The 26490-nt window shown below is 41.4% G+C and overlaps 1 protein-coding gene across 1 annotated transcript in view; it reads right to left on the bottom strand.

Annotated features, from left to right (window-relative positions):
• Positions 1–26228, bottom strand: part of MORC3 (MORC family CW-type zinc finger 3) — a 28507-nt gene extending 2279 nt beyond the window's left edge. Inside the window, exons 1-16 of the mRNA XM_032194917.1 lie at positions 26186–26228; positions 21829–21901; positions 18439–18571; positions 17095–17309; positions 16672–16819; positions 14681–14828; positions 13476–13607; positions 12256–12375; positions 11763–11860; positions 7352–7456; positions 7121–7243; positions 6939–7013; positions 6043–6085; positions 4422–4609; positions 3038–3857; positions 2462–2625 (exon numbers count right to left, since the gene is read on the bottom strand). Of these exons, the coding sequence (XP_032050808.1) occupies positions 2462–2625; positions 3038–3857; positions 4422–4609; positions 6043–6085; positions 6939–7013; positions 7121–7243; positions 7352–7456; positions 11763–11860; positions 12256–12375; positions 13476–13607; positions 14681–14828; positions 16672–16819; positions 17095–17309; positions 18439–18571; positions 21829–21901; positions 26186–26224 (2624 nt within the window). The 5' untranslated portion in view covers positions 26225–26228. The remainder of the gene's footprint in view (positions 1–2461; positions 2626–3037; positions 3858–4421; positions 4610–6042; positions 6086–6938; positions 7014–7120; positions 7244–7351; positions 7457–11762; positions 11861–12255; positions 12376–13475; positions 13608–14680; positions 14829–16671; positions 16820–17094; positions 17310–18438; positions 18572–21828; positions 21902–26185) is intronic.
• Between the last annotated feature and the right edge of the window lie 262 nt (positions 26229–26490).

Genomic DNA, 26490 nt, shown 5'->3' with positions numbered 1-26490 from the left:
CAGTAGTACTTGTAACTTCCACCACAAGCAATGCATGTATTTGCTAATTCTTCCAGTCAGATGCAGCAAGCAGAAAATGAAATGCTGGCAGGTGAAGGGGAAATTGAACCCCAGAAAAACTTGGATTGAAAGGGGTCTCTAGAGGTCATCCACTCCCTTCAACACATATTGAAAGAAGGGCTAACTCAAATCAAATTGGAAAATCTCCACAGGCAGAGATTCCTCAGATTCCCCGGGTCCCTTTTCCAGAGTTTGACTGCCCTCACTGTGGATATAAGTAAAAAAGCTTAAACAGAATCTTTTCTTGCAGCTTGTTTCTATTGCCTCTCATCCCATCGCTGTGCTCACCAGAAGCCAGGCTTCATCTTTTCTACAGCCACATCCAGCTGCAGAAGAAAGCACTGAGAAACCAGATCTCAAGGCAGCTTTTTCTTCTTAAGGCTATTTCCCTCAGCATCCCCCTGTACCTCAGGCTCTCCAAGCCCCTAATTATCTTGGTGGCCCTCCAGTGGCCGGTGTTTTTTGTACACCAGGGAGCCCCAAACACTCTGTCTGGTCTCACGAAGCCCAGCAGAGGGCAACAATCACTTCTCTCAAACTGCTGGCTGAACTCTCGCCAGCAGAGCCCAGCAGGCACCGGGCCCTCCCACCACAAGAGCGCACTGTTGACTCACATTCAAACCTCTAATCCCCCACAACCGGCCCAGGAGGAGCCTCCACCTTGTTCAACTGCATGGGTTGTTCCCAGCGCAGCTGAAAAACGTCACTGCGGCTTTGTTGAACTTCTGTGAGGTTTCTTTCAGCCAACTTGTTGAGGTCCCTCAACAACATCCCCACCTTCCAGCGTATCGGTGGTCCCCCTCTGATCTGGTGTCACTGAGAATCTACCGAATTCATTTTGCTGCCATCTAGGCCTTTAATGAAGGCATTAACAATGATTGGCCTTGATATTGATCCCCAAACTTATCGGACTGGCTAGTTTTACAACTCACCTCCTAGTCTACCTATCCAAAACATAACTCACAAATTTTGGTTATAATATTATGGCAGCCCACAGTGAAGGCTTTCCTAAAATGAAGGCCCACTTTCCTCTTATCCACTTAGCTGGTGATCTCACTGTAGGAGGTAATGAGGCTGGAGAGGCACTGTTTGCCCTCAGTAAATCCACACTGGCTGTTTCTTATCACCTTGACTACTGTGAGGCTGCATGTGGCATCCAGGCAGATCTGTACCACTGTCTTCCTGAGGACTGAGGTTAGGCTGACCAGTCTGTATGTAGTTCAGATCCTCCTATCTGCCTATCCTGAATAAGGGCATGACAACTGCCTTTTTCCAGGCATCGGGAAGCTTAATTGACTGCCACCAACTTCTGGACACAACGGACTGCCACAAACTTCATCACAAGGCCAACTCCATCAATTGATCAGCTCCCTCTGATGCTTGTCACCTGGTTCTACAGACTTGCTTGCATGTGTTGAATTTGCTGAAGTGATCCCATAGTTCAGTCACCCTTTACTACAGGCAATGCTTCAATTAACAATTAGGCTCATGGACCTTGGGGGCCAGAGGACAGCCCTCACCAGTGAAAATGAAGGTAAAGAGGTACTGAGTACCTCAGTGATGTGTCTCAGGTACCTCACATCCTTTGTCCACAAGGCCTCTGCCTCACAGAGCAGCAGGCCCATAATTTTCTGTTTTCCTGTTGCTGGTACTGTGCTTACAGAAGCCCTTCTTGCTTCTCCTTGACAGACCTTACTGGTTTTAACTCCAGCTGAGCTTTGGCTTTCAATTCCATCTGACATGCTCAGGCAGTGTGACTATATTCCTGCTGGACTGATCGTCCTTCCTTCCACCTCATGCATGTGCTCCTTTTGTGTGTTTATTTCTACTAATGGAGAGCAGCAAAATCTCAACTTGAAAGCATAAACTCTTGTTTAGTGCCAACATATACCCTGGAGATGACCTAGTTCCATAAGACTGCTCTGCAGCAAGTTGCTATATGGGAGGACAAATCAGTTCCAAAATTGAAAACACTCTTTCCAGCAGGGTACAGTTGATTCAAGAAAGAAAAATAGCATGCAAAAGCAAAGTTCATCTATACAGCATATACTAATGATCACCCTCTTTCTTGCCTTCTTTCTCCCTTTTCTTGTTCTGTAAATTGTGACTAGAAATTATCTTACAACATTGCCAATATTTAAAGAAGTGTCAGTAGGGAATTCTATCGTGCAATGGTCAATGCTGCTCAAACAAATACCTAAACCATTAGAAAAAATTACTTGATGAAGAGATGGAGCATGAATGTTACTGAGCTGGGAGTCACAAAAGGCAGTAGAAAAGAATTCCAAGCACCAAGTTTTATTATATGATTATCAGACATGACCTTCAATCAAGGTCTTTCAGATACAATCAGCCAAACAAAATCTTGTTTGATATAATCTAGAAAGAACAAAATTGATACCTTTCTCCATCAGAAAAATTTACAGTCTCTTCTACATTACTGGTTGTAGAATCATTTGCTCGTGCTACCGCTTGTGGAATTGAAGCTTTTAACTGTGCGATTTCTGCTTTGAGTTCTTCACATTGACAGGCAATTTTATTTTTTTCCACTTGTAGCATTTCAATCTGGAAATTAAATCAAAATAAATACTTTCACACATCACATGAATTTGTGGTGGTTAAAATAAATATAACCAAAACAAACTATTTGTTGACTGCTTTTAATTTAACTTTTCAGGGAAATTCTACGATATGGCAAATTAGACAAACTGCTTTTGAGCAGCCAGCTGAACACACTGCACTCTAAACCAACTTTGTCAGACTCTCAGGTTTGCTTTTTTTCTATCAATGGAAGCAAAAAACCCCTAAGATTGTAGACTAAGTTAGCCCCTTTTAGGTGTCTTGATTAGTTAATAGACTGAATTTAACTAAACAACATGTTAGGTATTAGGACTGCTATGAAACACCCCTTCAAGAAGATGGAAATTTACATTTTTAATTGTCATTTTGAAGCATATCCCCGTTTTAACAAACATACCTCACTTTTGTAACTGTCTCTCTCTATGCTGCATTTGTCCAGTTGCCTGAAAACATCGTCAAGCTGTACAGCAATTTCGTCGACCTCACTCTTACTTTCACCGTCGGCACACTTGCTGCATTCAGTCTTTAAGTTCTGCAGAGTACTGCATTGTTCTTTTAGTTTTGCTATTTCTTCTAAGGCCTGTTCATATAGCACGCTTACTTCTGCCAAACTTTTTTCATGAACACTTTCTTCTGCAAACGAAGAAATTGTCTCAGTTGACTGATGGCACATTTCTTTTTTCACATACTTATTATTCATTTCTAGTATCCTCTGTTCCAGTGTTTCTACTTGCTTGGTTAATACCTCACATTTGTTTTGGTACATTTCTTTTTCTTTGTTTACTAATTGCAGCTGATTTCTCAGTTCATTTCCAAGATCTGCAGATGTCTCAGAATTTACATTGTGCTGCTTAATTTCCACTTCTACACTGGGAATTGGAATTTCAGTCTCATCTTCCATCTCTTCCTTTTTAACCACTAAATTTGGGACATCTGTCTGTGTTGCAGAGGTCAACTGTTCATTTTTTGAATCTGAAGCAGTCGCGCTGCAAGGTTCTCTGACATCACAGTTTTCTATTTGCTTCTCCTCCTGGTCCACATTAATACATTCAGTTTTTACCACTGGAACATCAGAATCTGCTGAAGGCTTTGGAGTGCTGCTCTCCTCTAAAATAATGACATCATCATCATCATCATGGTTGTTGAATATTCTCTCATTTAATCGAGGTGTTTTTAAAGACACAGGTGTGACACAGCCAGGTGTCTTCCGTTTCAAACTGAGGAAGAAAATATTAAATTGGTTACCATATTGTTCAAATACTGCAAAGTCATTTATTTTAAACTATGTTTAGCATTTCTGTAAGCACAATTCAAAACTGCTCCTCAGTAGAAAGAGATGTCTCCCTGCAGCACATCTTAAGGTCAGTAGTCACAATAAATACCTTTCCTGTAAAAACAATGGCTGACATTCCCACTAGGTTATTACTCTCATACATTATTTTGAGACAGACTCAACATTTAAGGATAGAGAAGCCCTGTAACAGAGGTTAAGTAAAACATACTGTAGAGTGAGCTTAACACAATGCAGCCTTTTCCTAAAGTGAGACAAACCACTAAGCAATTTTCCTTGCCTGTACACTGTGTTTTTTTGCTGCTTTCCTTTTTCTTCTTGACAAGGTTTCTAGGTATCTTTAATTAACATGGTTCTCCCTATAGTACCAGAACTGACATACAAACTTTGGCAGCTGTGACCCGAAGATGGGTTTATACACTACACCATCACTTTCATTAAAAAAATTATTAGGGATAAATAAGATTCTATTTTGTATAGGTTCACTAACCTGTTGTCAGAATCAGAATGAGGTGAAGATATTGATCTGTTTGAAACAAGCAGAGGTCTTCTGACAGAAGCATTTGATGTTTCTGGTAAAAGTGCTCTTGGAACAGCTTCCTTTCCACTCACAGCTGAGAATGTTTTAAAGTCTTTACTTGAGGAAACAGGTGTTTTTAAAAACATTTCATTATTGATCTATAAGATAATGTTAGTTAAGAATGGAAAGAGATATTAGTAGGTTCTTCAGAGTAGGTTTAGGTAGTTCTATTAACTATCTGAAAACACTTATAATTATGGCAGACATTTCTGTGTACTGCAAGGATACAGAAGCAATATATGTATTGCAATATACATCTCCATATAGCAATCCACTTGACCCCTGGCTCAATATTTTGCAGTAAGAAAGGTGGACTAGACTCCTTTTAAAAACCTCGGTTTCCTCAGCTTAATAATCACATATGCAAAGAACAACAACAAAAAAAAACACAACTAAACTCTACCGATCTGTATCAATTATTGTTTCCTTTGTGTCTCTCCAATGCTGGTTTTAATTTTACTTTTTAGCGCATGTCGTAAGCATAGAAATATTAGAAAGCAGCAAGGTTTTTTTATATCTTAATTACAAATTGCTGCTGGATTTCTCAGAGGACTCCAGCTGCACAGTCCTCCCCATGCACAGCTGCTTTCTGGCAATAAATCTTTCTGATCTTACAAGTCCTTCTATAGAAGAATAGAAACAGAAATAGCTATTTTTAAGTACCATGCAGAATCCTGGGGAAGAGTTTTTTCCAAGCAGCTCTGTAGCTATGTCTGAAGCCTGACCATCATACACAAAATATGGGACAGACGTTTCTGTTACGTTGCTCATAATTAATTCAGTTTGTCCAAAATGAACAAAACCATTTTACTTTTAGAAATTACTTCTCTACTTCGATAAAACTAACTGCAGGAGAATTAATACAATGAAGTAGATGGATTAAAATTAACAAATGCAAAATCTCTTCTCCAGAAATTGAGTGATCTGAGGTTAACAGTTAGAGAACAACCTAAATCTCACTTTGCAACTCAGAATCAAATTTCCTATCTGCACATGCCCATTACTAAATCTTTTTGATTTCCATCTGCATTCCATTTGAATTTGAGTGCCTCCTTGCAACACAAGCTTTCAAAAATACAGCTACTACGAATTCTACACTTACCACAGCCCCAACTTTTTTTTTTCCCATAAAACCTTCGGTTTTATCTCATCACATTTCCCTCTACAACAAATCCACTTTCAACAATCAGATATCATGTCATAAAAATAGTTATCCTTTACTGACATCTTTTCTAGTACTATTTCGTGAGGCAGCTTTGTCCCCTTCAAACCCTTTGTTCAGTACGGAATAGCACTCAATGGTGCATTTCCTATCATTGGACAGCAAAGATAGGGGATTTTTGGTTTACTAAGAGTGAATATAGCCTATATAACCATCAAAACAAAACAGGCTGTTGATCTAATCAGCTGACCACTAGTTAAGGCAACCTAAATCAAAGCCTGGCCTACTGGATCAAACTGCAGACTACTGTTGCCAGAAAGAATAACTCCGTTACCAACATCAGTTTCCTATCCACTTCAGGAGAGTTACCTGGTGGCCGTAGTCCAGCCGTTTCTTCAGTTTCTCCCTGTCTCTGCACAGGAACAAGGAAAATAAAAAAAGAGCTTAGATTCAAAGTGTTAATTCATTGTGAAACCAGATCAACTTACATCTAAGACTAAACACAATACAACTTATTTGGCTAGCTACATTTCTAACAAACATATTCTACTTTACTGAATAAAAATTTTCTGCATGATCTTAGAAACTACTGTAGTTTAAATGTAGCTTAACTTCAAACAAGTTCTCTCTGAGATTAAGATTTATTTTTAAAAATTGTTTAAACTGGTAAAAAAAAAAAAAAAAGCCTTCTAGAATGCAAACCAGCTGTTCATTAAAATTGCTCAAGTCATTTTTTTTTTTGCACACACCTTGGCTAAGAATCCTCTCATTCTCAGATAAATGCATTGAGGTATTCAGCTGCTTCGATGTGGGCCCTGAAAACAGTTACCTAGACAAGGGCTCCCAACAGATATAAGGGACTGTTTCTCTCTAACATCCCAAACTATCCTCATACTGCTTAATACTATGGAACACCACCCCTCTGAGAACCGTAGTGAACACCAGCTTCTTGCACTATTCACCTCACTAGTTATTAAATGAGAGGGACCTGTTCTGCTATGACTTTTCTAATTTTTACTTAAGATGGAAAACAAGCATTAGTCGAAGAGAAATTTGAAGGTCCTGTCAAAACGCTAACAGTGGAGAAAAGAAAAATACTATTCAGCTAGTCACTGCTATGATCAGGTCTTGATTGCAGGGCGCTATTTTCTGATTGATATGTTCCCAGAAGGGTTGCAATCATACAACAGGTGAAAGAAAATGGTGTTTAGCTTTCACATTATTTTTCTAGCATGGACACTTACAAGAAAGTCTCTAGTACTCACTTTTTCTTATAAGTTTTCTCATATGTGGGATGTATTAAGTCATCATCTTCTGGTTCTTCTGGCACATTACAATCCCTGAGTTAAGGGAAAAAAGGGGCAACAAAAAGAGCTTAGCATACGTACTTACATTAGGTGATATAATAAAAAGCAACAGTTTGGTATTTATCTAAATCAGATTTTACCGGAATTGTGGATCAGGGTTCAGCGAGCAGTACCACTTTTCTGGCAAGTGCTCTATTCCATCTGGAAGCTTCCGCCACTTCAGACATGCATCACATTGTACCCACGTCTGATCAGGCTGCTTTCTGTAATGAAAAAAAATGAAACTTTTACAATAAAAGGTTATTTTCATGATGGAGCATAACATAGTAATAACAGTATGTAAAGTTCTTCTATTTAAAAGTGATACTCACTGGATCTCCTCAACTGGCAAAGCTAATGGATATTCTTCATTTTTCTTCGCTTTCATTTCATTCCAGTAATCATTAAGCTTTTCTCCTAGAGCCGCTATTGTGAGTCTAAAACGAAAAGTTTTTTAAAAACACCTTAAATAATAAAATTTTAGAACAGAAATAACATTGTTAAAACTATGCTGAAATAATAAGCATACAAGCTTATGAGTATTTCCATTTGCACACCAGTGAGCTTTTTGCATTTAGCAAACCCTAGAAGTTCAGAATTGTGAGAAGTCATGTTTGTCAGCTAGGAAATCACAAGAAATTTTACTTGGAACACGAAGACAGTTTTAAACTGAAACAGAGAGTCCTTGATTCAGAAGCACTGTACATGTACAGTGCAAACCCTGAAGCCAAATCATCAGCTAAGCTTCAATCCTACAAGAATCATGATACAAAACTGCCTCTGTCAACCTGGGACTGAGGCGGGTATTTGGCTGCGTGTGTCTATAGCTTCATGACCACTATAAACTGACCTACAGCAATACTACAATGAGACTATAAATATAATTCACATTAGTGTAGTATATACTCTACATGCTGCTAAAAGAAGCAGGCCAGTTTTCCCCTATATTCATTTTTAGCTGGATTAGTTTCCTGATCAGGACTTACCATGCAGTGGCACGACTGCCAGAGCTGGCACACAGCAAGGAGTGGTGTGGAAGAGGAACAATGAGCCCCACAGGTGAGGTAAGGGTACGACCGCCTATTATCAGCATGCTGATTTATGTCAGAGTTAAGTGACTGGAAAAACAGACTGTGAGCCAGTCCCTCCCAGCTTATTCCAATACCTACACAACCCCATGCTTTGAAATAACACAAATGTCTCGGCAGTGACCTACTATTGCCAAGAAAACTTCCAACTGGATAACCTCCAAACCCAAGTCATGAATTTTGGTGCCAGAAAAAGGAAGTAGTGCAAGGGCAGAAATGAGCAGCAATACTTGGACTGAATCGTGTCTCTTTTGATGAGGGGAGAGAGACAGGTCAGCTTACATTGATCACAAAATTACAGCATCGGGTTTTCATTTTTGTTCTGGGCTGCTTCTGAAAACCCGTACCAGCAGTCTTTGTAGAAAGACCTATACACAAAGATCTTTAAGTACCTCTATGTCCATATTACAAGTAAAAAAAAAAAAAAAAAAAAGCCATCAAAAAACAAGTAAAATATTCAATGCTCACTGTGCCAGCCTGTGGGAACACAGCGTAAAATTTGGTTAACACAAATGACTGTCCTATGGTATATCCTCTGCCAAAGGAACTGTTAGTGCAACCACAAAGGAAACGGTTCAGGGAACAGTTGTACTTAAAAACGAGCACAAGAGCTATGTTACCGTTAGAATGATTCCCTGGTCTGCTTTAACATGTGTTCTCATTAATAGCTCTGCTTGTATAATAGCGGCAGACACAGGGACTGCTTAAAGCTGGCAGTATCACTGCAAGGAAGACTGAGAACAGTGTGCTGTGAGTACTACTTAAAAACACAGGCAGATTAACTGTCGTGGCTGCAACAATCATCTTCCCAACTATCAGGCTTGCTCCTTCTCCACTAAGAGATGTTGTTTCAACAGCAGGAATGGCCAGGAGCTATAGCAGGGGAAGTCTGAACTGCTACAATTAACAGCTTAATTTATGACAGCACTCTGATGAGGTTTCTGGGTTACCTTTCTAAGCAGAGCTGCATACAAATCAGCTAACTGGGAAGAGCTCCATGGACAGTTCAGCTGTCCTCGTCAGGGGAACACCAACAACTGGTTGAAGGGCAAAACGCACAGCCTGAAAAAGTTAATGACTTCTCCTATCAAAAAGTCTACTCCCACCTATGTCTGCAAGTCAATACCCCCAAATTAAGTCCATGTTAAAACCAAGTGTTAGGATAGGTAGAAGGGAAATCTGCTCCTTTAAGCATGTCTGGTCAAAGGAGCCATAAACAAGCAGAGAGGCAGACCTGACTGACACATGATAAGGGAGGAGGTGATAAGAACAAACCCGGTCAGTCACACTAATTGTTAAGCACATGTGGAGTGTGAGAACGTTTATTTTTTCGGTTGGGAGGATGAGGAAAGGGAAGGAGATAAACACAGAGAACCATAAAACCCAACCGACTAGTATGAACAGAAACAACCCTGGACAGTCACACTAATTGACAGGCTTATCAAGGAACCAGTAAGGATGCAAACCTGAAGGCCTAGGTAGTTGGACGGAGGTCAGGGGAACTATGCCAACTAATGAGGCAACGTGCAGGGGAAGAGGGAGCAAAAATGGAGGAGTTAAACAAAAAAGGGTATAAAAAGAGTTCAGATTATACATAAAACAAGGACTATCAGCATGCTTGGCTAACAGATGTCTGCACCTGATGCCTGAAGTATTTCCTATCCTCTTATTAAGTCTTAGCTATCTCCGTGTTGCATTCTGTCTGCATCGTGTATGTGCCCTGCAAGGACTAAATGCCAGATGCTGGTAAGATCCATGCATGAGAGTGGAAATTGGTGTCAGCTACTGGAGTAAGACTTGGGGTGTGGGCACCTCATCCTGCAGGGTTGGCTGCTAGAGTAAGCCAGGGTCCTCGGTGGTTGGATGGGCCACAGTTCCTGGGGTCAAAGGATAGTCCTTCAGATTCTGGGCACAAAGTGCCAGTACGGGGGGGACCACTGTGAATGGATTTGGTGCCAGCTACTGGAGTCAGACTGGGTGTGTGGTCACCCCTGGCCTGTAGTCAGCTACTGGAGTGAGTGTTGGGGTCTTCAACGTCCAGTTACTGGGGTGGGAACAGCATTTGTCACAAAAAGCAGCAAATGTGGGACCACTGGGAGTGTGGTGCTCCGTGCCAGATGCTGGAACAGGGCTGCAGGTCACAGCCAAAGTGCCTGGTGCCAGTTGTTGGGGGTGTGTGGAGGGAGGTGTCTGTACCTTCCTCAGGCTTGGTGTGCATGGGGATATGCACGTGTATTCACCAGCAAACTACAAGCTGAATTTCCAGTGAGTAGGAAGCCCCAGCTCCAGGCCAGGGTATCAAGTGAGCAAGGGTCTATGCTGGTATATCCATGGGCACCTGTGAACATGGTGTGTCTGTGGGACAAGCATGCAAATGTGACAGTACTGAAGGGATCTGTGAATTTGTGTCTGCTTGTGAATATAGTGTCACATGTCTGCCATCACTAGGGACCTTCAATCTCTATGAGTTGAGGAGACAGGAGGGTACTTGGCTGTCTATGTCCATGTTTTTCGTGAGTCCTGTATGCAGGTGCTGTTGAAGGCAGCATCTTGCCTGTAGAAGTGTGTGTAACCAGCCACATCAGCGTTTTGTGTGGCTGCATCTCAGGGATACGTGCTCAGCTTCCCTACCAGTTCAGCCTGCCTATGGGAAAGTGGCAGCCTGTGCAGAGAGCCTGGGTCCACAGGCTGGGCAGGAGGGAGGCCTGGGACAGGGCTGTTGGAGGAGGTGGTTGCTCCTAATATGCCTTAATATGAAGCAACACAGAAAACAGCCTTGTCATCATGAAAGGAAAGAAATTAGAGTAGAAAAACTCGCAAGGTTTGCGCCTAGAACATTTTCCCTGGACAGCTTTTCTGCTTAGATAATTCACTCCCTCCATCCCTTCCTTCCCTCCATGCCTTCCGTAATGCCAGCACAACCAAGTCACAGCAAAGCAGTGTACACAGGCTAGGAAATTCACCTGGATTAAAAACACTTCTGATTTTTATTTTTTCTTTCAAATCAGACTAGATTCTCAATCAGGTTCACAGAGCAATCAAAAGAAATACCACACTACATACTGACTGATGGGATGGGTGCAGATGTGAGAAGCAGCAGCCCTGAGCTAGAAATAACAACTGGAATGAAGCTACATTCCAGATCACAGCTGCCTTTAGGGTATCTTGTATTTTAAATGCTCTGTCATGTAGACAAGGACCTCAGGACATTCAAATCCACACTTACGAAAGAAACTGAAAAGAACAGCTCAAAAATGTCCAGAAAACTGCCTGAGAAACTGTTATGAGTAGTTAATAGTATGGGATTCATACCTCACAATTTTAGTCATCTACTACACAAGCAGCCTCAAGCTAGCGATTGTGGGCTCATTTTACAATCAGCAAAGGGCAGAGTTGCATCCAACCACTTTTAAAGGCACGCACTTTAAAATGGCATGTGTCATACATAGCCTTGATTTCACTGACTGCACAATGAATGCAGCATGACCAGCATAGATGTAAACGCCCTACCCCTACTGTTTGGAACAATCATGCAGTTTAATGGTGGAATATAACCATTTACTTGTATTAAAGAGGTTAAGAAACCTTTCATGGTCAAGTATTTCACAGTGAATGACAGTATTCAACAAAAAGCTTATATAAAATACATGTTTACCTGTACTCATTTGTGTAATCAAAATCTTGTTTGTTATGAGTTGGTTTTAGGAAGTTGCACTCGATAATTCCAACTACACCAACACCCATGTTATTTGCCTGAAAGAGATTAAGATCTATCAGGAAAAGAAAAAAAAAAAAAAAAAAGACTCACCAAATTCCATGCTAAAACTGTAAGACTTTGTCAAAGGTAATCGTAACTTATATACACAACAAGTAAAAAACTTTCTGCTTATCACCTGTCTCCAAGAAACCACCACCCTCCACCCCCCCAACCACAACTCTCTTGACAAAACATCTCCCCTGGATAAAAACAACTGCATACAATTTAATGCAATTTTTAACAGCTGTGCAAAGTAAAGTAAGATGCTATTAAAAAAGCTGCATCAATATACTAGTTTCCAGCTGTACTCTTAAAAAGAAACCAGCATTTCAGCACTTCAGTGCGAATGATTTGTAATGATGTTAAAATATTTTTCAGCTTAAATTCCTACCTTTAGCTGACAGCCAACTCTTTCATAAGCTTTGATGAGTCTGTTTTTATGATACATCATGATTCCATAATGATCTTTGTTTCTGCAGTTAAATCCAAACGTAATTCTTACAGTTTTAGCCTTTTACCAGATATTAAGGAAAAGTCTGGTTAATGTTTTGTAACACAAAACCGTATTTACTTTGAGTGCTCATTCTACACTGGGTCCTTGAATTTCTTTTTATTTTTAAACATACTGAGACAATTCCTTTAGTGTGCCATTAAAAAACAAACAAAAACAAAACAAAACAAAAAAAAAACACCACCAAGGAACTTAAAGATCATCTAACTCCACTTCCCCTGCCATAGGCAGGGATGTCACCCACCAGATTAGGTTGCCTAAGGCCCCATCCAGCCTGGTCTTGTACACCTCCAGGGATGGGGCATCCACAGCTTCTCTGGGCAGCCTGTGCCAGGGCCCCACCACCCTCACAGTAAAGAATTTCCTCCTAACATCTAGTCTAAATGTCCTCTTTTAGTTTAGGACCACTCCCCCTTGTTCTATCATTATCTACCCAAGCAAAGAGTCCTTCTCAACCTTTTTTATAAGACCCCTTTAAGTACTGAAAGGCCACAATGAGGCGTACCCAGAGCCTTCTCTTCTCCAGGTTGAATATCCCCAGCTCTCTCAGCCTTTCTTCACAGGAGGGGTGCTCCAGCCCTCTGAGCATCTTTGTAGCCCTCCTCTAGACTCACTCTAACAGCCCCACATCCTGCTTGTGCTGGGTGCCCCAGACCTGGATGCAGCACTCCAGGTGGGATCTCATGAGGGCAGAGCAGAGGGGCAAAATCCCCTCCCTCAACCTGCTGGCCACTCCTTTGTTGATGCAGCCCCAGATGCAGTTGGCCTTCTGGGCTGCAAGCACACACTGCTGGCTCATGTTGAGCTTTTCAGCCACCAGAACCCCCAAGTCCTTCTCTGCAGGGCTGCTCTCAATGAGTTCTTCTCCCAGTCTGTACTCATGCCTGAGACTGCCCTGACCCAGGTGCAGCACCTTGCACTCGGACTTGTTGAACCTCATTAGGTTCATATGGGTGCAATTCTCCAGCCTGTCCAGGTCCCTTTGGGTGGCAGCCCTTCCATCCCTTCCTTCTTTGGTATCAACCGAACCACTCAGCTTGGTGTCATCTGCAAACTTGCTGACGGTGTACTCGATGTCACTGCGAATTACCAAAGGATACATTCAAAAATTTTGGCCTATATATATCACGTTCAATGAAAGCAAGGCTTTTGGAAACCAGCTGTGTTTTTACTTTTTGTCCTCGCAGAATGATCTGCATTCTTGGCTTCAGATACAAAATACTGCAGTAAGCCTGAAAAACACACAGTAATTCCTGTTACTCAAAAAGACAACAAGACCTTCCCTATCCCCACCAAAAAACCCACACCAATAAAAAAACATCAAGATATGAGTATTTTACAATACACACTATGCTGGAAAGACTATCCCAGGTTTTCATTAAAATGTTAAGAACTCATTTCTGTCAAGTCCCCCCACATGCACACACTTGAATCCACAAAACCCAGGAAATGCAAGTGTGCCTAGGGTGTGCAAAATCACATGAACTGCAATTGAAGGAGAACTTTTATGAACATGACAAGTTAATCAGGTGTCTGAAGAAGCACTTTTATCATTAAGAGCTCTCAATCATGCTCAAATGCAAAAGCCTGTATTCTTATTCCCTACTGAGATCTTTAAGATTCTATTACAAGCTTAAAAGGAAAAAAAAAAAAAAAGGCAATTGTTAACTTTGTTCCAAATGACTGCCTTATCAAACTACAGCTTTCTCATAGGCGTGTCAATCCATGAATTTTAGTCTGCCTTTCATTCATCATATTTACACCTTCAGTATTTGAAGTGGATTTATGACTTCAATGAGTCTTTGAATAATTGAACGTTGCATTTCAACTGGAACAATACTACTGAATATTATTCAAAAGAAGTGCCCAGAACACCTAGTAATTCCAGGTGCACTTTCTTACAAAAAAAGAAATCACCTTCAAAGGCTATGGGATCAACAGCGTAAACAGTGGCTGTAATAATTAGCCTGCAGACATGGTCTTCTACTGGAACTGCTTCCCAGTTCCTTGATCTCTTTTGAAACGCAGAATGGACACTTCACCAGCTGAAAACTAGCAAAAGTTTACTTGTGAAGAGTCATCAAAAACAGTAATTTTCTTCTGAAAAAACAGCAAGTGTTTATACAAGTCCACAAACATGTTTCATGTTTTTCAAATAGTGTCGACATGTTGCCTTAACATTTATAGACATTTGTCTTTCTTTTTGTTTCCAATCACCACCTCTGAAGTATGGTATATGATGTTAAAACAGAAGCGCGCATCTTTCACTTTCCACAAAACAAATAAATGAAAAAAGCATACATACTCGTAGTGAGTAGTCACTTTCTGGAACAATCTGGTCTAGCCTCTCTTGTTTTTTATATCCTCTTTTCCCTGTTTCATCTAAGTCTTCTGGAATTCTGATGTCATATTTATCCTTATCGAAGTCAAACTCCGTTTTTTCATTTTTATCTCTAAGAAATAAGATAAAAATATACTAATTATGAAAAGGAAAAAAGATATTGAGGCGAACCCAGAATATATCACAAAGATGAAAGAAACAGAATTCCTTTAATGTTTTTCTTCACAGACCCGTTAAAATTCACAAATTCACCAGCTCCTTTTTGAAACCCCAGGAATACGAGAGCAGAGACAACAAATGAAACTTTCCTAAGTTCTAATTGTATTCTAAACAGTTCTAATTGTATTCTAAACAGGTTGCGCTTCATTAATAAAAGTAGCCAGTATAAACTGTAAATAATGGATGAGCCAAGATGCATGCATTCTTTCTAAATGAAAGAGTTCTTAACACTGAAAATTGCCTTCCTAAGGTTTTTATTACTGTAGAAGTGACACACTACAACTTTCTAACTCAGTAATACTTCATTGTGATTTCTTATTGCAGGGCTCAACAGATGGTTTCTTTTATTTAGTTGCAACTGACAGAAGTTTTGCATAACTCTGATATATTGTAGTTTGAAAAATACTCCAGCAATAAAGTATTAATATTGAAACAGCTCTGTTGGGTTTTTGAAAGTAGATTTAGTTGCAGCATATTACAAACAACAAGAAAAAAAGTCCTCAAGTGTTTTCTTCCACAACTTCCAATGAAGACTCAAATTCAGAGCATGAAAGTTACCCTGCATAGTTAGCTGACTTTCTTTCTTGAACAAAATAAAATACAAAAAGTGATGCACATTCCTAAAAGTCCTCATTCTTAAAAATAAATGGAAGTTTATCTGGATAACACAACTTAGTTTTTGAACTGTAAAAGAGAGAAAATTTTTCTTATGAAGTACATGGCAAGGAGAAACGATTGAAATTAGTAATACCTGACTGTTACCTTCAGCTTTCTTGCATTAAAATGTACTATGCTAAAAGTGCTTTAAGGTCCCTAAAACACAGAAGTAGTTAATGAAATAAGAAAAAAAAAAGCCTTTCATCTGCTATAATGTACTGTCCTATAACATTTTATCTGTAGTTAACCCACTCTGGGTTTCCTCCCTACACTTTTTTTTTTTTTTTTATGACGGTGGAGAATAAACTGAAAAACAAGCTGTTTTCCTGCCAAATCTACTGAACCATGAAACAGCTCAAAATTGCTTCTGATGGATACCTCGTTATTTTAGGTATTTAAAACTCCAGTAAGCTGAACACTTAAGAACACAGTACAAGGAAGTACACTCCCAACCAATTATCTCTATCACTGTTAAAGGAGTGATAAAGCTTTTCCAGACAGACCATCAAACAGGTTCCCTGCTAGTAAGACAGCAGCAACCATGCAAGAAAGAGAGGAATGGGAAAGATGGGAAATGATGGCATCCAGCTGCCACTGCTACAACAGATTTAAAAAAAGCAGTAAGCCCAAGCTAGAAAAGGTTGGAAATCCATACTGCTGCAAACAATCCCACATACTTAAGTAGATGAAAATAAATAACTACTTACTTGGAATTCTGTTTACATTACAACAAACAGTAAATAAGTTTAGGAAGGTCTAAATCTTGCCACATCAGTTTGAGATACTACATTTATAATTCATCTATTTCAGTTTTTCTTCTGGCAAAATTAACGGTATTTTATCAAAGGGAAATATGAAGTACTTTACATTCTCCTTCCTCCTTTGCTATTTGAGATTAGCAACAGTTCTCATGCAACACTACCACCCTCCAGATACATGAGTTTGAGTCTGGTTTCCCCAGCTGCAGCTAACTCTCCAGTCTTTTGGAGTTACTCTACAAAAAAACAACCCTTGTATATTTGCATACACTGAATAAATAACAAATGAAATGTGAGATAAGAGACTGGACTTCATCTTACCTTCTAAGATTCCAAATTATAATTCTTGTTCCCTTCTTCCCCATGATAGCATCTAGCTCTGCCAGTAATTTCTCCTCAGTAGGAAATAAAGAATGCGATAAGATGGCCTTCAGGCTGTTTTTGGATTCTGTTGGATCACTTATCTGTCGTAAGCATTACGTTAATGAAAATAACTTTGAATTAAAAAGAAAAAAAAACTTTCAAAAGATGAGCAAACTTCGGCAACAAAATCCTCTACTTTTCACGGGCTCTCATTCCACATCTCAGATCTACAACTGTAAAGATTTTAACACATTAGTCTAAATAAATTGTAAGGTGGGTAGAAGGTTCTCTGTAAAGGTAAGGAGATTTCCTTCAATGATGTCATCACCCAAGTTTTGCACATATACACCACTTTTTGCTCATAAGTTATTGAAAGGATATGTTGGTTGTTGAATGTCACTATAGGAACCATGACATGCTCTGCTTTTGTGACCTCAAGGAAAGTCTGAGATAACAGGCCAACACTCATGGTTTCCCCATTCTTGGTGAAGACTATCGCATCTTTTCCCAGGCGCATGGACCCCGATTTAAACCCATTTCCATACAGTCCCACTGGAACACGGCCATTCATAACAGATTTCTCACTGAAGCCAAAGCTGAAATGTAAAAACACATTGAAAGAGTGTAAAAAGCTCCACAGCACTTGAAAACCCAAAAGATGCATTCAAAATGCATTAACTTAGACTTAAACACATTGAGTTCACCTCTTGTTTTAGAGATCAGGTACTGCCATGCAGTTAAACAATGAACAGCTAACGTAAATCTGGAGAAATACAACCTATATAAAGTTGCTAAAATCACAGTGCAAGAATTCAGAGGTAGATTCACCTTTCAAGTATCGATAAGAAATATCATATGCCTGGAATTATCTGCTTTCACACAGGTTTCTAATAGTTACCCCATGGCTTCACAATAAGTTGTGAGAAAAGCCCCTTTAGGTTGTGGGTTTTTTTCTTCCTTCACTAGCTTAAAAATTGATCTACAAATTTTCCATTGGTAACTTCTCATTGCATTTAAAGTAGAATGCAGTAAAATGCGTAACTGTGTTTGGAGCATGGGATTTCACAAGTAAGTTATTAATTATGATACCTTATAGAAAAAGGAAGTAATTTGAAATCAAACTTCCTTAAGTTTAAACCTAGAGATTTACTGGAAGCAGAAGAATATATTTTATACTAAAGAAGCTTGAACAGCAACCTCTTTACTAACTGTAGAAACAGGAACTGCAAAAAGAACAGTTCAACTCTTTAGAATATTAAAAGGTAAAATGACAATCCACACCAATTTAACTCCCACTCCCTTAACTTTTCCAGAACACCTTCTATTTTCTATACTCCAAAGGGTTTGAATTGAATATTCCTTTGTCTCTTGTTCACTAATTTAGTCTAAAGCAAGCTTGAAGGGGGAAATGATTCTCCTTAGCTCCACTGAAGGGCACTACAGAGTTTACCTGGCACAACACCTGCACAGAAAATTAAGTGGGAATGTTTATATAAAGGATAAAAGGAAATTAGGAGATAAAATACATCTCCAAAGCTGCATGAAAGCTATGCTAGCACCTGTCTCTTCTAGAACCTCATTTGGATAATCACTCACCTTCAGAAGTGCTTAATTTAAAAACGAGCTTAGTAGATTACATGTCATAGGAAGGAATGAACTGAGCAATAACACAACTAGAAATTGGAATCTTTACAAGAAAAGAAATTGCAAAAGAGGGTTATCTACCTTAGCATTTTGTGCAGCTTCTCTGTGTTCATACCATTTCCATTATCAGTGAATGTCAAGCATATATTGTCATTTATCACTGTTTTGTCTATCCATATCTGCTTAGCGCTCACATCTGGATCATAAGCATTATCTGAAGATGGCAAAAAAAAAAAAAAAGCAAATAAGAACAGAATACTAAAAAAAAAAAACAACACAAGAATTTGACACTTTAAAATATGTTTACAGTTAAAGTGCTTAATTCCAGTGAAGATGTCAGGTAGCAACTCTTCCGAAGTTATTTAAATGCTTATGTGGCATGCAACAGTGTTGCATCTGGTAGGTATTCCCCCACAAAAAATCCACCAAATGCTTGTCTTGCAACACTGCCAAACAGTTACAAGGAATTGCTGTCCCTAACTTTATTATTACGCTGTGCTCACAAAAACTTTTATTTTGTGAATATGGCATCATGGGCTCTCAGTTCTGCATTTGTGCAGATCCTAACAGAGCTCTAAGATTGCAGCAACTTTTCAGTTCTGCGGTTAGGTACGTAATAGTTGCAGAAGTCACGTGCTGGCACAGAGATGTATTTCTCAGAAAAGTCACTGAATAGTAGCCAAGTTTTACACAGAAGCAAATATATATTTTTTTAATTATTATTATTAGAAGCTTTTAAATAAGTAAATGCACTAAAAATAAAGTCTCTAAAGTATTAACCTCTTTATAGTTGACAACATTAGATCAAAACATTACCATGAAACAGCTGCATCAAAAGTTTGCAAACCATGCCTGAAAACAAGACAAAGTTCTCCAGCTATTCCAGACAACAGTACTATACAGTTAAAAACTTAGTCTGAGACAAGTGGTTGAAACAGAATGAAATGAGTGGTTGAAATTGAAAACAAAACCCAGACAAGTTTCTAGTTTTGTTTCCTGTTTCCCAAGCAGTTGTTGCAACATTCACTTTTCTCCAATCCACCCAAACATCTCCTCTGACTGACTTCTAGGAGGACAGGTTACTGCGTGAAATGCAGACAACAGCTCATCACTAATATACCTGGCAGCAAAAATATCTTACCTGCAGTAGGCTTTTTAATTGGGAAATCAGCTTTGAAGTCCTATCACAACTTCAGATAATCAACTTCGAGACATTAAAAAAAGCAAACAAAAACCTGAAGCCAACACCTTCCCCCCCATCTCAGATAGTTCTGTGAAAGCTAAGATTTTGACTCTACAGGTGCAGGAAATTAGGTGAAAAAAATTACTGCTGCTCTACTACCACATAGATTCTTTATCAGCAGAGTTGACAGTCACAAATATATATCCTGCTACCACAGGTTTTTCAGATCTAAGAAGGTGTGACTTTCAGACTTTCACAGAAGAGAAGTATAAAATGCTATACCCCATCCTTCCTACTCACTGGATTTGAAGGAGCCTGCAGCATTTCTACTGCAAGTGCAACTGAAATCATGGTTCCACGGGTATTTCTTGTTTGCAAAGCTGGTTTAAATTTCATCTGCACTAGAAATACTTCCTAGCTTCTCTTCCCACCATCTCTGTGGTGCTCATGAAATTTGGAGGCTGGGGGAGCTGTGATGTGATGGCACAGTAGGAAGCAGTGTCCCTGCCTCCCTGTCTGTTCTGCAGGTTCAACAGAGGGGCAAAACCCAACAGCTCAAGCCAACCCTACAACCTATAAAAGGAATTACAGCTTAATCTCAGGTTTTTAACTCTGTAAAGTTATTTATTACTATTACTATTGCTTGATATTTGGCTTATAGTATAGCCTCACATAGCATGACGAAGACAGATTACAAAATCAACTAACCAGAAGCCTTTTTACCCAGCATGTTGCTACTAGGCTTCTGAACCTTTTTTTACAGCAAAACATATGACAAGAGAGGCAAAGGAAGGAAGAAGGCAGCTCACAAGCCTTGCACAGCACAGATGTGTTAATTCCAGCCAGGTGTGACATAAGACAGATGAAATGACTTAACATGTCAGTCATGACTTCCCACCAAAACAGCTAGTCCTGAGCACAGTCATGTGGTTCTTGTTTCCTTGTGACAACTCTCTCCTTATCTAGCAGAAAATTTCTTTTTTTTTTGCTAGGTTACATTTCTTCTGGCTTAAGAACTGACAGAACTAGAGCATAGGAAGCTAAAGAATGTGACCAGAAGAGGTGCTCCTTTTGGCAAAAGCAAACTGCTTGATAAGCTGAGCAAATCTTTCCATACCACGCCTTTATTTCGAGGAACCAGTTAGAGAAAGTAAGCTAATCATTCCCCAACTCAGGAAATATGCAACTCTGAGAATATCCAGTTAGTGGCTATTCAAATAATAAGTAATCCAAAAGAATAAAATAAGGATGTTTGAGGAATACTGTGTCCATGTGCAGAAATTACTGGTGGATATTTTGAGGAAACACTGAAGTAAGGAAACACTGAAGGTAAGGGAAAGGTCCTAATGGATGGAAAAAACACACAGGGTAATGGAAGTGATGGAAGAGTGGGAATAACACAGGCTGACTGCGTGAAAGCTGTTCAGTACACTTCTGGGGTTGGAACCTTTGCCACTCTGTTGTACGTTCTCACTAAACTTTATTTCTATTTCCCACATGAGTGTGCTCTCTCATCTCAATGTGTGCCTGTACGCATTTGTTCTGCTAGCCAACCTGAAGATGGACAAGTCAACAAGCTGGAAGAAACCAGAAACTGCAGAGATCCAAGGTCTAAGCCAGAGACTGGTAAAAAGCCAGTCTGGTAAAAAGTCTGGACACAGTAACTGGAAGGACTCCAGGTCTTAGCAAAATACCCAGACACGTGGGTAAATATGAGAGTTAAGTGACCAAGAATAACGCGCATGTGCCACTAACAACATTTAAATGTGGTTAACCATCAAACAGGAACAGAACGAGGCCATTTGGTCTGTTCACATTTTGTGTTTATGTGGGTTCTTGCAAAGCCGTCGTCCTTCAGTCTGTGCTAAACTGCCTGTCGCCAGCTGTGTCTGTACAGTACATAAGTGTGCAGGCACATCCTTGGAATTTGTGCTCAGTCATACTGCTGGCTGAGACTGGGAACAGCGAAGATCAATAGGCCTGCATTTGGTGGACTAGAAGAGAAAGGATTCTCTTGGCCCCACTGTCCTCTGCATTTGGCAAGCTTCAATAAACTCAGTAAGAAGAAAATACCAAGTCCTAGAAGGCCCCCGCAACAGATGTCAGATAGTACACATGCTGTCGAGAAAGAATGAAGTCAATCTGTCTGACTGTACCCAAACAAGATTTCAGTAAGATTCTGAATGATAACAACAGGGTTTCCTTACCTGAAGGGAAGAAAAAAAAGTTTTACAACAAGAAGAAGAGGTACTACAATCAAGTACTCGGGCAACTACTGATCCACATACCTATAAGTTCCGCAACTGCACTGAAAGGCCAGGTGTGACTGGTGGAGTTGGTATGCAAGAACTTTGGACAAAGCTGAAATAAAACAGAAACAATGGCATTAGTTTGTGTACTTCAAACAAGAAGTTACAAAAAATATCAAAGCCTTAGTCCAAAACTAGCAAGAGAAATACAAGCACTCAAATATTAAAAATGTAAACCTTAAACCACAAGTATGGATCTGGGAAAGGGAACAGCACCCCACACCCTCAGTGACTTGCTATCTCATTGCTCCTTTTGCCTTTGTTGATCAAAATCACCTGTTAATGGGACCCATCAGGCACTCTCACCTAGCAGTTTATACTGTTGGCAATTCAAGCTCAGACATTTTAGATGCTTATGATCAGATGCTACCACAGGAATGCAGCCACTACTTGGATTAGATGACAACACGCAAAATAAATACACTTGTTTGTGGGACACATCTTGCAGATGTCAGTGACAAAGTATTCTCAAGTAATTCACGAGAGCCTGCGTTTGCACGCATTCACCTAGATCAAAAGAACATGAAAACCAGAAGTAGATATCCATACAACTTCAGGATTTGTCAATGCAATGTTTGGGGAAAGTATAACTGCTGAAAGTGATAGCTGTACTTGCATTACCACTTAGAATATCTGTAATTATACTTTTACAAGGCCTTTAGCACAAACCCAGTGCATATACATGGATATGTTTAAGCCTTACTGGCACAGTTATGTTCATAAAAAGCAGTACCTATGAATACACAGCACTGGAAAAAGCCCTTGTACGGTGCAGCTGCATCAGAAAACACAATCCATATTTTAAAATATTTTCTGATTTTATATATAAAGTACACCCATATCCTCACTTAATACATTTTACAGAACTACTACACCGACAATCACTTTCGTATAATTAGTAAGGTCAAAATAAAAGCAAGCAACCACTTCAAGTCTCCAAGTCCACTTATCAGAGAAAAGAATAATGCTAAGAGCAAGTTCCAGAGCAGCGAGCCAAGTGCCGCGGTGGGAGCGCAGCAGCAGCCCTGGTTCGGATCAACATAAATTGCCAAGAAATCTCACTTTGATTCAAAGGTCACAAAGAGCGCAGAGCACGCTTTCAGACTGCAGCTTAACCCCTGTAGTTCTGCACCGAGCTAGGCTGCACATATGAGTGGGCTCTACATTCTTCAGTGTCATCTGTGTTTTAAAATCCCACTTCTATAAACTCCAGTAAACTGAACCAGCCCCAGTCACCGTGCTCCTTTCAAGTTCACACCAGATGCTTACAAACAATTCAGAATCTATTGAGATGACATCGAGCCAAGTACTGGGAGCCTCATGTGTACCATGGCACATGCTCCAGCAGACCTTTCAGTTTCGTTCTGTACCACATCATGGGTCAGCAGATCTAAGGATCTGTTCTCTTCACTTCAACCTTTCACAGTGCTGGCAGCATTTGTTCCTTTCCTTTCTAAAATTATGATGATGATGATAACCAAAATACACCAGGGACAACTGGATTCCACCCACTCCCCCTCAAACCCCAAATTCCTCCTTGTCAAAACATGATACTAACACAAAACAAACAAAAAAAATCAAACAAAACCACCCCCACACAGGTACACATTCAAATATTTAGCATCTGCTCAGCTCACTGCTGAAGTATTGCTTTGCTGCTAGCCAGCAAGAGACTCCTGTCATGCAGAAGGCAGACCGGGACCCCACAGTAACCGCTGGCACTGTAACCTCAGCAATATGGACTTGGAAAAAAGCCCTGACTGTAGTTTAAAAAGGTGTGAATTCAAAGTTGTGGCCCTCCCCGGTCAAGTAATGCTGATGAAAGAAGGCGCATCGGCACCACTAAAACTGACCCTTACAGCCAAATGTCCTTTTTTCCACAGAGCAAAGTGGATGTGTGCCCAGCAAAAAATTCTCTTCAGGCAGTGAGTGCCTGAGTAATAGAGAGCTTCTCCATCCTTCACTTCACTGCTGCGTACCGGCGGCTGACGTTGAGAAGAATAGCATCATAAGGAAACCCCATCTCTTATAAACAAACACATGCCGATCTCCTGGGACACTGCTTCATTTGATAAGGCTTTGAAAAAGGCTGAGATGTGATACACGATGGTGGGAATGTGAACAGTTACGGGAAACTAGAAGACACGGATGTGGCCATGGGAACCATCAGAAACCAGCTCTTGGCTCTAAAGCTCCGCCAGCAAAAGGCGGGCGTCCCTCAGGGTAGTTAGTGGGAACATCTGCCTCCCAGCAGACAGCACCGCTTGCTAATGCAGGGCTGCAAAACACCAACACACGATGAAAACAGCTTTAAAAAAAATGGAGACAAGCACCGTAAGGCCATTAGCTCCCTAGCTTGCCTCAGAGCACATCCAGCTGGCTGCCAGCACAACCAAGGGAGAGCTCAGCGGGAATTACTGGAGCCCGTTTTGTCCCCAACACTTCATTTCATCAAATCGCTACTTTAATTAGCTTTGTGAATAATCGCATTTCCAACGAATACAGTCAGAAAGTTACTCCCCAGGTGAACACTCACTTTGGGCTATTTTAGTATGACTGCAGCTGAGGTGATCCAGCTGCGCTGAGCACTGGGCCCAATAGATTTTGTTAGCAAGTGGGTTTTGGTTGGCTGCTTCATTTTTTATCCTGAAAGCAAGTGCAGCAAAATCCCTCCAGAACATAGAGCTAAACCTCCACCTTCTTCACACTGAACGTACAGTTCACGTTATAAAAAGACTCAGCTGCACTAAGGAGTCCCCTGCATTTACGATGAGCAAATATTAAAGAACAAGGCAGCTTACCTTTGAAAATGACAGGCAGCTTTGGGAATTTTGGTGCTCCAAGAAAAATGCAACTATCCCATCTCTTAAAGAGTGTAAGTCATGCACAAATAATGTAACTACTGAACTGACTTGTATTTTAGAAGAACTTTGCAACTTTGGGGGGAACAGCCCCACTACCATCCTCTTCCTCCCACTGTTCTTCCATCTAGTTGCTTCCTTCTTTCCTGCTACATGCCTTCCTCCTCCCTGCCAGTTATGCTAGCACGGTTGCATGATAACATAGCGAACCACATCATGGCACTGCTCCAAATTAAAACTAATTTTTTAAATCTTATTTTTAATCTGGATCACTTCCTGATCTGTCTCATCGCGCAACTGAGAAAAAAAAACACGTTACCAGAGCAACAGCAAGAGATAAATGCCAGGGTGGGAATGCGCACCCAGGCCTGCCTGCACTACCTGTGCAGTTCATGCACGCTTCTGAAACCAATGAAAATGTTTTCGTGAAACCCAACGTATTTCTAAAGCACAGCTGCTGACAGAAGAGGTGGTGACTGTCAGTTTTGTGTCATTTTTTGCTGGGAAACAGTGCCCAACTGTATAAAAGGCTCTGTTAGGAACAAGCAAACCAGGAACGGTATCAGCTGCTTCATTTCTTTACTGAAAACTTAAGGAGAAATCACAGCTTTGACTGAAGACACACTGAATGTATGTTTAAAGTAATGACTACTGACAAAAAAATAAGCAGAACCCTATATATAACTCTGAAAGTTAATTATTGCACCAATTCTAGGGGAGATTCTGCAGAAGCCTGCCAAAGTGAGATCAGTTTTAAACTGCAGCCTGGCCTGTATCACGTAGTTTTTGCAAGTACAGCTATTAATGCTGGTGCATTTTTCCCCTCCTGTAAGAAAGCTACCGAAACCACGGGACACCTCACGTTTCTCTTTTCCCAAAGCAGGAGAAGCCGAAGAGCTGGGCGAGCCCTTCCCTGCCCGAAGGCACCAGGCAGGCGGTGCAGTCCAAAACCCTGGCGACAACTCGAGGGCCAAACCGAAAGCGCGGCTGCAGGCAGGTGACATCTGCGGACAACCTCTGCCCAGCGCGGGGCAGCCACCGCCGGCTGCTGGCCCTGAGGAGACCCCCGGCTCACACCCCCAGCCCCAGCGCACGACCCCAGCCCAGATTCTCGGCCACGGCCCCGAACTGCCGCGGACCGGCGATGTTTACAATCCCCAGGGCAGCTCACAACACTCACAACACCCACCCCGAAAGCCACAAGCGCCCCGTTTCGCCCCGAGGCGCTGAGGAGCCTCGCCCCGGCCCCCCCTCCCCACAGGGCCCCGGCCCCCGCCGCCATCTCCTGGCCCCGGCCCGGTGGGGAGGGGGGGGGGGGGCGCTTCTCTCGGCCTCCCCTCTCCCGTTCCCTTCCTCCCCTCCTCCGCCGCCCTCCCTCAGTGCTCCCCGGTTCCCCCTGGTTCCCCTCAGCCCCCCCCGGGCCGTGCAGAGCCGCTCGGAGGCGATCCGGAGCCCCCCGCCCGGGCGCCGCTCACCGCGCTGAGGCGGATGCCGCCCTGCGTCTTCGCCGCCATCTTGGGGGCCGCAGCCAGCGCCGGGCCGGGAGCGCGGGGGGGGGGGAGGCGGCGGGGAGCGCCCAGCGCGCGCACTTCCGGCGGCTCCGAGCCCAGCCGCTCCCGGGCAGGGGCGGCCGTTGGGCCCCGCCCCGCGCCCCGCCTGAGGCACGGGGCAGGGCGGGGGCTCCTTCGCTTTTTTTTTTTCCTTTTTCTCCCTGTTTTTGGGCAGAGCTGCCGCAGACGTTTCGTGCCCTCGTTTCCCGACCAGCCCCAGCCGCCCCTGC

Source organism: Aythya fuligula, chromosome 1 (assembly GCF_009819795.1).
Source record: "Aythya fuligula isolate bAytFul2 chromosome 1, bAytFul2.pri, whole genome shotgun sequence".
NCBI lineage: Eukaryota > Metazoa > Chordata > Aves > Anseriformes > Anatidae > Aythya > Aythya fuligula.
The sequence above is the reverse complement of the archived record's forward strand: the minus strand, read 5'-3'. Positions and strand labels throughout refer to the sequence as shown.